At 49.8% G+C, this 14,125-nt stretch overlaps 5 protein-coding genes across 5 annotated transcripts; 3 read left to right on the top strand and 2 right to left on the bottom strand.

Annotated features, from left to right (window-relative positions):
• Nucleotides 1-297: 297 nt before the first annotated feature.
• On the top strand, nt 298-1,620 carry AKAW2_70093A (uncharacterized protein; the record flags this gene model as incomplete). Its single annotated transcript, XM_041682636.1, has 1 exon — nt 298-1,620. The coding sequence occupies one exon, from the start codon at nt 298-300 to the stop codon at nt 1,618-1,620; it is 1,323 nt and encodes a 440-aa protein (XP_041546977.1).
• A 493-nt stretch (nt 1,621-2,113) lies between these two features.
• On the bottom strand, nt 2,114-3,571 carry AKAW2_70092S (uncharacterized protein; the record flags this gene model as incomplete). Its single annotated transcript, XM_041682635.1, has 4 exons — nt 2,114-2,894; nt 2,968-3,094; nt 3,175-3,304; nt 3,401-3,571. The coding sequence occupies 4 exons, from the start codon at nt 3,569-3,571 to the stop codon at nt 2,114-2,116; spliced, it is 1,209 nt and encodes a 402-aa protein (XP_041546976.1).
• A 4,208-nt stretch (nt 3,572-7,779) lies between these two features.
• On the top strand, nt 7,780-8,984 carry AKAW2_70091A (uncharacterized protein; the record flags this gene model as incomplete). Its single annotated transcript, XM_041682634.1, has 4 exons — nt 7,780-7,932; nt 7,980-8,352; nt 8,406-8,523; nt 8,576-8,984. The coding sequence occupies 4 exons, from the start codon at nt 7,780-7,782 to the stop codon at nt 8,982-8,984; spliced, it is 1,053 nt and encodes a 350-aa protein (XP_041546975.1).
• Nucleotides 8,985-9,244: 260 nt separating this feature from the next.
• On the bottom strand, nt 9,245-11,166 carry AKAW2_70090S (uncharacterized protein; the record flags this gene model as incomplete). Its single annotated transcript, XM_041682632.1, has 7 exons — nt 9,245-9,733; nt 9,794-10,119; nt 10,178-10,201; nt 10,257-10,717; nt 10,776-10,889; nt 10,943-11,013; nt 11,059-11,166. 7 exons carry the CDS (start codon nt 11,164-11,166, stop codon nt 9,245-9,247), a joined length of 1,593 nt encoding a protein of 530 aa, XP_041546974.1.
• Nucleotides 11,167-12,238: 1,072 nt separating this feature from the next.
• Nucleotides 12,239-13,288, top strand: NAT1_4 (arylamine N-acetyltransferase family protein; the record flags this gene model as incomplete). The annotated part of the gene is made up of 2 exons (XM_041682631.1): nt 12,239-12,675; nt 12,739-13,288. 2 exons carry the CDS (start codon nt 12,239-12,241, stop codon nt 13,286-13,288), a joined length of 987 nt encoding a protein of 328 aa, XP_041546973.1.
• Nucleotides 13,289-14,125: the final 837 nt, after the last annotated feature.

The following is a 14,125-nucleotide window of genomic DNA, read 5'->3' as shown; positions in this document are numbered from 1 at the left end:
GGCACCCTTGGCAGGCTTGGGGGACGGCCGGGGAACGGGGAAGCCCGACCCGGTGTGCTTAGCAAGCTCACTACCACATCCTAGCGTAGACGCTAGGAGTTATCTGACCACCAAAGAACCCTCAGCTCCCGAGGGCTAGATAGTAGCCATTCCGAAGCAGCTTACCCCTCCTTCTAGCCCGCGTTGCCGTTCTGCCATGTCAAATAACTGACCCTGCGTATGCCAACGTAGCGCACTAACCGGATCGCCTGTGAAGATCTGCCCAGCATTCTGCATGCAACAAGAACCCATCCAAACATGACCGTGTCCGACAATGACAAACCTCTCCGAATTGCCATTATCGGTGGCGGTATCGCAGGTGTCACCCTCCTCCTCGCGCTGCTGAAGCACACCCCCCGTCAGAATATCGTACCACACCTCTATGAAGCCACCCCGGAGTTCTCTGAGATTGGGGCGGGGATCGCCTTTGGGTCAAATTCTATTCGTGCCATGGAGCTCATTGACGCCGAGCTAGCAGCAGCATACAATCGACATGCGACATTTCAGCCAGATACAGGCGCCTTGGATAAGAAGCTTTGGTCCAGTTACCGAATGGGAATGGATGGAAAAGGACCACCGTCGAACAGTCTGAAAGCAGGCGAATACCTGCACGAGGTGCATGCGCCAGTTGCAAGGAGCAGTGTTCATCGCGCACGGTTTCTTGAGGCTATGACGGCACTTCTTCCACCTGAAGGGGGGTACGTGAGTTTCGGCAAAAGACTGGTATCGATAGATGAGGGAACAGACGGAGTCACCGTGCACTTTGCAGATGGGACTTCCGTTTCTGTCGATGCCGTTCTGGGGTGTGATGGAATCAAGTCCCGAGTGCGGCAAATTCTGCTTGAAAGAGAGGAGGCAGCCAATGCTATCTTCACGGGTAAATATGCTTATCGAGGTCTGATCCCGATGGATGAAGCAGTTGCCGCTCTAGGAGAGTACACAGCACGCAATAACCATTTTCACTGGGGATATGGCGGCCATCTGTTGACGTTTCCGATTGAGCACGGAAAGACAATGAATGTCGTGGCCTTCCGAACAAAGGTAAATGGTATCTGGGAGCATGGGTCACAGTGGGTGTTACCGGGAAACAAGAAACAGATGCTGCAGGACTTTGAGAGCTGGGGACCAGATGTCCGAGCCATTCTGTCATTGATGCGAAATGCAGATATATGGGCCATGTTTGATCATGCGCCCGCTAGTACCTATCATCGGGATGGTCGCATCTGTCTCGTGGGAGATGCAGCCCATGCAAGTACACCGCATCAGGGCGCCGGAGCCGGTATGGCAGTGGAAGACGTCTTTGTTCTATCTCGTCTCTTGGGTGAAGTCCGTGAGAAGAGCCATTTGGGGCGGGCATTCATGGCGTATGATGCCGTGCGGAGACCTCGCACTCAGCAACTTGTGCGCACTAGTCGGGATGCTGGCATGCTTTATGAGTGCCAAAAGGAGGGTGTGTGGGATGACGTTGACAAGATTCGCGAGAATCTGAACATGCGCATGCGCTGGATCTGGGAACTAGATGTGGAGCAGCACCTGCAAGATGCGTTGGATATTTTTCATACTATAAACGGACCGGTGTAAACACTAACTTCGGATCGCAACGTTGTTTTCTCTGCGTGCTTTGTAGGGACTGCTGTTGATTGTATATTGAGCAATAAAGTACATATTCCTATAATCTTGGCACCATACTAATGGACATGTAATGGTAGGCCTGCAAGCGCAATTCGCAATAGCCGGATAAACACCAAGGTGTAGGCCCGGAGCCAAATACTCATAATCGGTTATACTACCCCACGGACCGTTCGAGAACAAACACCAGCTTTACCAAAGCGACTAAGGCATTCGGAACCAACTTGGCATGCAACATTTGGAATTCCCATACCAATCAGGCAACAATGCTATAGTGAAGAGTCTCTAGTAACGACATTCTATCATCGCTCGACGGTGATCTCTACGTGGTGCCCAATGGCAAAAGGATTCTTATCATAGGACTGATGAAAAGAGAATGATATGGGTTTCTATACCTCTAATATATCCTGACATCTCTTGATCGATAGACCGAAAATGACACTAGCTAAACACGAACGGCCTCAAACAGAGCATTGGACCCCGTTCCCTGATCGTCCGAGCGCCACACTTTGACGACCTTGAATCCGGCACGCTCCAAAAGACTCAGCCACTGCTTATCCGTGCGCTCCAGTGAAGAAAACATATTCATCATTATGAGATCGACGCTGGTATTGAACCGCGGTACCCCTGTTTCGGGAACAGTATTCTCATTGATCAGCAGCACAGAATCGTCAGCCATTGCCTCCCGAACACGTTGCAGCACCTCTAAGGCCTGCTTATCCGGCCAGTCATGTAGCACCGTCCGCATATAGTAAGCCTTGGCGCCACGCACAGGCTGCGCATCGAACATGCTGTAGCTAACAGCTTCAACACCGTCTGGAAGAGGCTCCTTGATGTCCTGAATAACCCCAGGGAGGTCCTGAAGCACCAGGCGGCCAGTGGGGTTTGTCCTCTTTTTGAAGGCTTGCAAATCGTGACCCTTGCCGCCACCAATGTCAACCAGGAGTACGCGATCTTCCTCCACATTGTCACCGGTGGCCAGTGACAGCCGCTCTTGCCACGGGTAGAAATCATACCACTGAGCGCCCTCCACTGCGCGATTGCTGCTCTCCATCACTGTGTTGAAAGCATGCTGCTCGGCCGGGTCCTGTGCGAGCCATTCGAAGTGGTGCAGGGTGGTCCCGTACGCTAGCTGGAAAGGAGTATCGTAGGCGTCATCTGGGCTGCGGTATCCTCGGGCTTCGAGGAAGTCATGCGTAAATGCAGAGGCACGGAAGTTGACATGGCTGAACGTAAGGTTTAGATGTTAGTCAAACGATGTTTCTCCCCCATCCTCGAATCTGGGACTGGGTTATGTACAAGTTCTTGATAACCTCGCTAGGCGGAGCGCCTGTGGCGAACGCCAAAGCCAAAGGCTGGGGCTTATACTTTTCGACACCGGGTTCGGTGAACAGGCGATTAGCAATGAGGAGGCGCATAATTCTGACTGTAGCGTGAATGTCATCATATTAACAAAGGATTGAGAAGGACTAGGGGAATTGTGCTGCTTGGAAGGAATCATCTTACCCAGCAGATCCTTGTCGCCCTTGGTCTTTTCATTCAACTGCTCAAGAGACAACTCAACACCGCCGGTAGCGGCGAACGCATCAAAGACTCCCATTCCAATAGCAGTGCGGATTGCGACTAGAGGATGATGCTGCGACCAGATACCGGTGGCATCGGGTTAGCTAAGTTCGATTTGATTTTTTTCTTCTTTTTTTTTCTCAGAACAATCCAGTACTAGGCTCCTTACCGCCCAGCAAATGTTCAGCACTGTCTGGATAGGGGGCTCTACGGCCGCACGCAGTTGGTCCAACACATCGAGAAGTTCGAATCGTGCTGAGTCTGGGATATTGTCGGTAGGCGAAAGCTTGGGTAGTGCTGCTTTAATAGTCGCAGTTACATCGGCGATGGTTTGAGCCATTATGGATGATTGGGGAAAGAGAATACAGCAAGCTTGAAATATGTGCTAACAATATGGGAATCTGGCTGCGCAACTTTTGGAAGAAAACCCGGGGAATCGAGGTGGATCATGGCTGGTTTTATACTATGCTCTTGATCTCCGCCTGATTTTATGACGCGGTCTACTACCCGGCTCTTTCTAGCCGCATCCGACGTTGCGCTGGAGGGAGGCCAATAAAGAAGACTGATGGACCGACACAGCGGCTCGGGCGAACGAGATCAATGCGTCTAGTGGATAGTATCGCTCTTGACCTTCGCTTCTACGCTGCTTGTTAGGGTAGTACAGTCAGCGCTAAGGCGATATTAGCTCAATAGCTCTTGTCAAATTAGCGTTGGGGAGTCGAACGACTGGTTCTCAATATAAGGGAATAGGAGCAGGAAATGATGTCAGATGTTGATCACGCCATACCCCTTAGGGAGATTATTTAGCGATGCACGGCCCATGCGAGCCCTGCGTCTGACAGACAGTCACGAAGGGTTCAGGCCTCGGACCCCTAATCCTCCCCTCCCCCCGTCATTGGTGCGGCTGAAATAGTCACCATTGTTCTCCACCTCCCTAAGCTACCATGTTCTATACGCAAACCCCGCCAAATGTTTGTATTCTTCCGCTCTTTTGCAGTCCCAAATTATAAATATGCGGAGATCTTGACTTTAGCTTGCAGCACGCACGACCCCGAACATGATTCTCGACCTCGCATCACATATCCTCGTGATCTGGAACTGTAGTCATCTCTGACGACTCGGACTTATGGCGGAAAGAATTTCCCGGACGCTGAATGGGCTATCGCGCTGACAGTGTGGTAAGGCGCAAAAATAGCGGACATAAACTGCGGGGAGCTTGTACTCCAAACACCCCATTGTCTGCATTTAATGCTGCCAGCATCCATTTCAGCAATGGTTATTCGACGACTGCTACATGCTTTAAACTTGAAAAAGTTGAGTCATCACCACTGTGCGACACTGGGATAAGAGATACGATGCTAACAGAAAGAGGGCTCATATCTTCGATCACCTGTTGCGGCACGTGTGTATTCATAGTTGCATATAAATCCAGCAGTATTAATATTATTCTTAGGCGTTATACATTTAAAAACGCGAAGAAAAACGTTACCGCCTCATTGGGAGAATGAAAAATAGTTTGGGACAGCAAAGAAACCAATGTCTATGACATCTGGATACAATATCCACTCGAATCGCAACAAAGTAAGTGGCTCCGCTTCGGATCGTCGCCGGATGGGCAGCTGTTGGTCGAATTAGAAACTGGAATATTATCACAATTGCCATTAAGTTCATAAGGCAGTCGGACCTGCTCAGTGCAGCAGAAGCAGGCCCCAACTTCTGGAGAAGGGGTAGCGGTTTGGGTGGCAGTCGTTGTGGATATTTGCATGTCCGTTACGGTGGTTGGTGTGGGTTTGGCTGTGACAGATTCCGTATTGGTTATGGTCTCTGTAGCCGTGACCGACTCTGTGTGGTGCATAGTTTGTGTATCTGTGATGATCTCCATGTTTGTGAAAGACTTGGTATCTGTGATTGTCTGTGTAGCCGTGAGTGTGTTGTTGATCGTAAGTGTAGCTGTAGTAGACTCTATGTCAGTCGTTGTGTGAGTTGCTGTGAGTGTATTATTGATGATATGTGTCGCCGTAGTAGGCTCTATATCAGTCGTAGTCTGCGTGGCTATTATCGTGTTGTTGATGGTCTGTGTGGCTGTCAGGGATTCTGTTTCAGTAGCAGTCTGCATCACTGTCCAAGACTGTTTGTCGGTGACTGTTTGCGTAGCTGTTGTAGGCTGCGTTTCGGTAACACTTTTGGTGGCTGTCAACGACTGCGTGTCCGTTACCGTCTCTATAGCTGTGGTAGACTGTACATCAGTTGTAGTTTGTGTTGTCGTAAGCGACTGTGTGTCAGTCGTAGTCTCTGTAGCCGTTGCTGATTCCGTGGCGGTGGTAGTTTTCGTAATCGCGGAAGATTCCACATCGGTGAGTGTCTCCGCAGCAGTAAGCGTGACTGGGGCTGCGCTTGAAGAATTGCTCCAAGAACAAGTGCAGTTACTGTCATCCCTAGGTTAGATATGTAAGATACGTAAGCAGCACAGCTCGAAGCACCTACGGGGTGTTCGTGCTAAGCAAAGGAAGCCCGAGAAGATTCAGAGACGGATTGCCCCCACAATTGCCCCCGCTACTGCCTGCCATTCTACACTAAGAGCAGTTAGCTAGCCTCTCCCATCGAAGTATTCGCGCAGAAAGATATTCTTACTTCCATATCGCAGGCCTCAACATCACATCCTCGCAGGGCGACGCCGAGATTAATGTCACTGGGAAGGGCAATGACATAAATGAAGACCGTGAGGACAACCACGCGCTCGGTGTGCATTTTGCAATGTAAAGCCTCTTTCGAGGCTTCTAGCGTGAGTCGAAAGTGGATTGATGCCTTTGTTCACCAGCACAAGCAACGCCGGTTGATGTCGATAACGCTTAGTTACTTTCCAATACGAGACAGGGCTACGGGTTATCTCCTTTATTAAAGTTCCTGGGTGCTATCAGTGTACGGAATGTGGAATAAGAGAGCGAAGACTAAAAGCAGCCAAAATATTCAGACCTCAACATACCGCAGCGGTTAGCCATAGGGTCAGAAGGAATATAGTGATATAGACATGATAGGAGCCAATAGGGGAACACACGTGTCTCGCCAAAGCTACCCTTCCAGGGGCGTTTATCTCTGTTTGGTGATGCAAATATGCAGGGGGTGGGACTTATGCCAAGGGTTTCCCTTTGTGGCCAATTATGCCGAAACAATGCTGGAAATGGGTCTTGTCAGTTAGTAGCTGGTTGCATGGCTGTAGGGTTGCAGGGTGCATGGGATATTGTTAATTTTTTCCAAAGTTAAAAGCTTCTGTAGGAGTCGAAGATATTATTGACTAAAGCCATTGGTGATCCTGGTCACCGCTGTATGAGGAATTGTCCATTTCTTACTCGCAATTCTAACTGCCTTCTTACCGAATCCCCATGCTACAAAGTGCACCCAGCGAAATAGTACCACTTGCTGTTATTTTGCGGAAAATATTGCCGGCTGTTGCACAACGACAATAAGGTGATTATTTCCACGTATGCCTGTGCATGCCTGAACCTCCGATCGGAAGATTCCACCGTCGATCTCAGCATAATATAGTGTGGCGTCATGTAAGGTGGATATGCTAAGTAGCTCTTAGAATCCCCAATGATGATAAGAACCTCGAATAGGCGTAATTGGGGCAACGATTGGCGTGACTGTTATGCCACATTCCACCCTAGTACCGGCATGGGTTATTTCCGTCTGGCGACCACAAGAAGCGCTAACCCAGATGGGTGCGTTAGCGGTCCCTGCTACTCCGAAGAGATTTACTATTGCTGCTGGCTGTTCAAAGAGATACAATGGCGAGAAACAAGCCAGCCACGGACCACGGCGAGGAACTTGCATACTGGCTGCTGATCAACCTAACCTTTGCACGGGCGGGATTTGCCCGGAATTAATTTTGAGGATCAACTGAAACCATGGTGCCGATCCCCTCTCCCTGAACAAACCCCTGCCACAACGTGAACGCTATTTTTGTTCTACGTATGTGGATTGGAAGTGATCTTGGCCCGGCGCTATGGTCCCTGGCTGGCACGGTTCCTTGGTTAGAGGCCGAAACCGGTGTCGGACCCTGAAGTCGACCTCCTGGCGGCTAAATATTTAAAGCGACTTGAAGCTCAAGTTGAACTTTAAACAATCTCAAACGGACATGAAACTGCAGTCGAAGCAACGCCGCCCCACTGGTTCATCCAGCTTTCTGGCTTCCACGCACTACCTGGCCTGGATGCAGAAAAGGAGACCCAAACGGCCTGCAATATACTACCATTATAGCAACGTTCTTTCATCGGAAACGATGATCCATGCAGAGAATCAGCGGACCTGTGTGTCAACCTACCCTTAGCTAAAAAATACTCCAATTTGCCAATCATACATGAGACCTTTACTTGGTGTTTTTTAGCTTCCGCATGGAGGAGCTCGGTAGATCCACGAATCCTGAAACCATCGCCGGCACCTTCGAAATAAAAAGCAACATCATCTCCGTCCCACGCGCTACGTTTTCCTCTCGCATCATGCAAGCTTGCACCGGGTGTGCCAGCAAGCCTACAGGCTAGGCTATTACGCATGGAGTCTGCATCCTACGATGCTGGCCCTGGCATTCTGGGCCTCACTTGGGCAGCAACGGGTGTAGCAACCCTCATCATGCTGTTGAGGCTCATTGCGAAGCATCGCATTCGCAACCTTTCTTGGGACGATGCAACCATGGTCTTTGCTTATGTATGGAACCGCTTGCAACGATCATACAACTCCGCTTACAATGACAGGCTTTGGCTATTGCGTCTTCCATACTTATCACCATAGCAATCTCTCACGGATATGGACGACATGGTTACGAACTCGATCGAACGGACCGTATATTGACTACAAAGCTCTACACGGTGTTTCAATGCGTCACGATCGTCAGCACGGGCACAGGAAGGGTCGCTTTCGTGTTATATTTAATGCCCATTTTCCGACACAAATACCTCACTGGACATTTACTGTGGCTCATATTCGCCCTTCAACTCATCGCCAATTACGTCAGTCCAGTGACTATTCTGGCCCGGTGCTCTGATATTCGCGCTATCTGGGATGTTAGTGTGAAGAGCAAATGCTGGAATCCGAATATTCTGATCATATATAGCTACGTGCAGTGCAGTGAGCGTCCATGCCAATATTGTTCCAATAAATGGCACTAATCATTCTCACAGCTATTAATACAGCCACCGACCTTTACCTCGCAATATTCCCCGCATACACCTTGTGGAGTCTAAACCTCAAACGACGGACAAAGACAATCCTCATCATTCTGATGAGCCTGGGGCTCATGTATGTACTCTTGCTACTGTCAAACCCAACACACCCCTAACCGACCTTTCAGCGCCATGGTAGGATCGATCATGCGGATCATTAATCTCCCCTCCCTCTCCATCATCGATGATGAATCGGCCGCAACGAACCGCTTGACAATCTGGGCATTGCTAGAATGCTACTTGGTCATCACGACGGCATCGATTCCCTGTATCCGGACCTTGGTGTTGGATTCTGTACGACTGCTAGTTAACAGCAGTCGATCACGGTCGCATCGGGAGGCAGATAGTAGGAGGACAATGCAGAACACATGGGGCGATTATCACATCTCGCGAAGCCACCGTGTAGCAGTGGGTGATGATGTCGAGGACAGACGGCACATTCTGGGTGATGTTGAGTTAGGACGGTACAGTCATACCGGGATAAGCAAGTTGGTTGAAGTGACTGTTGCGGAGGAGTCGATACCAAAATGGATATGATAGAAAAAAGCTGGCAGCTTTAGCTACAATATAATACATTAATATAGTCTCGTGGTATACATGTTGCCAGTACTTTCAGTAGGTTTTAAGAAGTACCTATTACGGGGGACACGAACAATACTTTTTGTCTTTAGCTTCCAGCGCTACTGCTACACGTAGACCGCTGTACAGACCATGATGAAAACACCACGAACTCAGACATTAATTCCGATATCTCCTCAATGTCGTCCCACCCCCTAACGGACCAATGACGGGTAGAATTACTCCTCATCCACACCATCCCCACCCACCACTTCACTTTCCCCAACAGCAACCGGCATGTCCATAACCGGCCCGTGATAAATCTTCCTACCCCTGACCAGATACCACCCCAATCCCAGAAGAAACTCTCCCATAAATACCACAATGGACCAATTCATATTTGTCGGCGTGACCGGCAACTCTTCGGGAAAGAATGAGAAGAAGATGGTGATGGTCAAGAAACAGATCGAGCCGATATTGATCAGGATTCCCCAAAGCCTACCCATCTTCCATGGGCCATACTGGAGGGGTTCGTTCTTGAGCTTCTTGATGAGGATTAGTACGATCGCGATCTCATATGAAGAGAAGAGGCCCGCTGTGGTCAGGGAGATCATGGCGTTGAAGGCCGCGCTGGAGCCGATGTTGATGAGACAGGTGATGGCTGTGATTATGGCGCAGAGGGCGATGGCGCGGAGGGGGAGGGCGGAGCCGGACGCCCTGGAGTTTATCTATTTCAGTTACGTTAGTAATGATGTTCTCTTCAAAGCAAGGGGGAGGTGTTTTCGTACATGAGATAGGAAATCAGCGAATGGAATTCCCTTGTCCTTCGCTAGTGCCCAGGTAAGACGTGATGAGGAGGCCAGGAACCCGAACGAGGCGCAGATAGTCAGCGCAATTACGATGGCGGTCATTATAGATGTTCCGGCGTGGGATTTTGTCGCGTTGAAGAATACTTCGATGAAGTCGTATCCTGTTGCGCTGTCGAGAGCGGCGTCGAGGTCGCCAACGCAGAAGAGGAAGGCTAGGACCATGGCGAAACCGAGGACGCCGTTTAGCATGATGGTCGCGATCATGCACCAGGGGACTATAACCGAGGCGTTCACTACCTCCTCCGCTGCAGATGTGTGTTAGATATGAGTTGAGTTGTAGCTGGGATGTGGTCGAGGACATACACATGTGACAAGGGCCATCATATCCTGGGTTACAGAGTCAGTTAGATCGACTGAGTCCACGCGAGGAGTGTGAGCGTACCAATAAATGGAAGATTCGTCCCCATCAGCCCAATCAGCCAGGTAAGGCCAGAGCTCTTCCATCCCGAAGTATTGGTGAAGTTTGCAAAGACGAATTCGGCGTTCTTGTGTGGAGCCAGATAAACCAATGGGATCAGGATGGCTAGGAAGCCGGCGGTATGGAGAATGAGAATTAGACCTTCGATCTTGGGTAGGAGCCTTGCCCCGAAGGAGTTGACCAAAAGGCAAATCACCAGCGCCGCGAACATGAGCAGGGTTCCATGCCAACGTTGGAAGTCGTATCCGTCATAGTTCAACACCAGAAGACCCTGCAGGACGGTGGCAGCGAAATACACACCCGACGCAGTGTTGGCCCACCATCCGATCATGTCCAACCATCCAGTTACCCAGCTGAGGAAGACAGCCTGGCCTTTAGGGGCGAGGATTGACACCCAGTGATATTGGCCTGCCGACGTGGGAGCCCTGTGTGACAAATGTCTTAGTGTTGTTCTTTTCAAAGGCCGTCTAAAGGGGCTGCTACATCGAGGCCATTTCGGCAAGAGAGGCTGCTGTTAACAAAGCTCCAATCCAGCAGAAGATAAACCCGTAGACGAGGGTTGCTGGTCCTCCGTCAGTCATGGCTGCTGGATTAGCGCTGTACTATTGATCAGCTGCCTGACATTCGACAGTGGAGATGTTGACACTCACGTAAGGACTGCCTCCCAAGTACACATCATCGTGGTTGTGAAGCCCAGCATCGACAGGAACCCGAAGTTTCTCTGCCTACATTAGTTGCGACGTAGAGACACTGAATGAAGGCTCACCTCGAAACGCTGTTTTCTGCCAAACTTTGCCATGTCTGCATCATCACGATCCTTGTATTGCCGGGAGCCCAGCTCCTGGATTGCCATAGCTCCATGTTTGAAAGACATTATGTTGCTTGACTGGACATCAATATGGAAGTCAACAAGGCAAGACAGAAAAACAAGAATGGCAGGGAGAGAAGAGAAGGAAAGAAATATTGGTGTACAACTATGGGGAATGCTATTAAGACCGAGCGACCGACAGATACTAGCAGATGTTGCAGGTTTGCTGCAGGATAATTAGGTCTATCCCTGAAATATCCACACGGGGATTCCTTGAATAGGCAGGTCGTCTTCCAAGCTTATTTAAGATTGATCACCTCCGACCTTCCGAAGTAAATTAACATTTGTGCCCCTTAAGGTAGGCCTTGGACCTCGTATGATAAGTGGCTGTAGGATATCAGGCCGTCTGTCAGTCCGTCAATGAACCGGCTCTGACTGCATATTAGCCTCGGGGATCTAGAACGACACGAATTAACTCCCAGATACGCTCATGGAAAACTTCTAGACCTAGTTCCAGTTTGCGCTACTGCGAGCCCCTTGTCTAGACGACTGCCCGGATACTAGGTCGTCGGACAGGAATCAAAGTGAAGACGGCCACGGCTGACCCAGACAAGCTTTGGGGTAAATTTCAGATGGCCAGATTATAATTTCATATTGACATAGGATGTGTGGCTGATTCATCGAGGTCAAGCTGCGACGCCATGAGTGACAGTTAATCTTGATGTGATAACTGGGTCATTATCATGTCAGCACTAATCCATGGTGCATGCACTAATTGCTAGCGTATTGCTCCAGCCCATAACAACTTGCCCTTAGCTTCACCCTATCCCGGAAAGAGTGAGCTATATGTCCTAAGTGCCACGGTAAGGTCCCAGACTGCCATCGCCCGCACTGCTGTGTGGAAATATCTACTGGATGGCAAACACCGCCTGAATCTCATGACCCCGCTGCTAAACACAAGCAACTCAATGTAATCAACCACCATATCAAGCCGGGCTTATTTAGCTTACTCTCCCAGTAATCCATGGGCCCTCTGGGAGTTGGCGCTTTTCACTCGCATTTTAAACCTAGGATTCCACTGTCAATTTCCACCTCCCTCAGCCACTCAGTCCGAATCTGCAACCTCTAGTTACCCGAAATGGGCGGCATGGTCAATTGGGCAGCGCGTCCCACATATTCCTTGGAACAGCTCAGACGCTACTTCGACCGGATCGGGCTCCCCGAAAATTATCGAGAAGCTCTTCCAATGCAAGATGGAGCGATCCTCAATGGCCAGTCTGCATTAGCTTTGCTGAAGGTGCTGCAACGATACCAACTAGCAGCTGTCCCTTTCGAAAACCTCAACCTCCACTATGCTGTTCATCGGAGTATTTCCATTGATCCTTACAAGGTGTTTGAGAAAGTTGTTGATTCTAAGTCTCGTCGTGGGGGCTATTGCATGGAGAACAGTCTCTTGTTTGGCACCGTCCTACGAAGCCTGGGATACGATGTGACCGCCGTAGGAGGGCGTGTCAACGAAGCTGCGCAGCCCATGTCTGCCTCGAAGAATTGGAGAGGACCCAAGTATGACGGATGGTAAGTTTCCCGTCTCTTTGGGGGTAAAGCTCAAACATGAAGTGCTGACTAGCTTTAATGAAGGAATCACATGGTCAACATCGTAACCATCGATGAACAAAAGTACCTTGTAGACGTTGGATTTGGCTCCAATGGGCCACACCAGCCCCTCCCACTGGTCCAGGGTTATGAGTTCCACAACGTTGGTGAACAGTTGGGCCGGCTAGTCTACGGGCCTATCGCTCAACACACTAGCAGGAGCCAATCTCTGTGGCAGTACGAATTTCGCAACGGGGACAGTCATTGGATTCCGGCTTACTGCTTCACCGAGTTGGAGTTCCTTCCAGAGGACTTTACTATAATCAACTACTACATGAGTACCAGCCGGGAAAGCTGGTTCACTTATCATGTTGTCTGCGTGCGGATGTTACTCAACGAAAATGGTGACAAGATCGTGGGCGATGTGACCCTGTTCAACGACACGCTCAAGGAGCGCCTGGGAGCGACATCCAAGGAGCTAGAGAAATTTGCGTCAGATGAGCAGCGCGTGCTAGCGCTAGAGAGAGTATTCAAGATCCATGTCTCCGAGGCCGATCGGGAGAGTATTCGCCATACAATATCGGAAATCCTCTAGAGAACGGCGCAGCCGGAGAATGGACATCCGGAAAAGGGCTGTAGGAAGCGAAATCAGCGCACTGATAGGCAATTGTTAATCAAATACAATCTGGACATCTGAGTTAATCTTATTGGTCATTATTTTAACTGATAGGAAGCCCAATTTAATCTTGATATTGTAGCGCCACAGTTAATTTAGCACGCGCTTTAGGGTACGGACCGTTTGTTGTCTCCGCCGCGGAACTGGCCAGTCATATGAACCCCACAATCCTGCTGACGTGGCGCAAATGAAGCTTGTCTAACTAATGAGATAGGATGAGGATGCTAAGCTCATTTGCTTAGCCATCTATTAGTTTCGCTCTACTATGTAAGTATCATAGGAACGTCCTTCGCAGTGGGCGAACGGCTGGCCCTTTCGCTCCTTTTCCGTCTTGGCACGCGCTCATTTTACGCAAAACACGCCGGTATGCTACGCTAGAAACAATATTCCCTGAGTTGGAGACTGGGAGCTGGGACCTGAGACCTGAGGTCCTAGCTGTATCTCAAGTTATTAGTCGGGATTAACTAATTAAATTAGGCCGAGGAAGCGAGGACGGAATCCTTTCATCCTCGACTCACTCACAGCCGTCTTCTGGGGAAATGCCAGTGTTCGCATAGCTGGTTAGCTCGTGGCTGCTTTCGAAGAAATGCTTCCTTTCCAAGTGTCCATAATTAACCCCTGAACCTCGCTTGGGCCTGTCTCATGTCCCGCGCGCGGTTTCCTTGCCATGCACAACGATACTACACGGTTGGCACTCGTCTTCGGCAGGCAAACGGACACTGCGAATTCAACACTGATCAATTTCCCCGTCGGGAA

This window comes from Aspergillus luchuensis, chromosome 7 (genome assembly GCF_016861625.1).
Source record: "Aspergillus luchuensis IFO 4308 DNA, chromosome 7, nearly complete sequence".
Classification (NCBI taxonomy): domain Eukaryota; kingdom Fungi; phylum Ascomycota; class Eurotiomycetes; order Eurotiales; family Aspergillaceae; genus Aspergillus; species Aspergillus luchuensis.
Note: the sequence above shows the minus strand (reverse complement) of the source record. Positions and strands in the feature narration are given on the sequence as shown.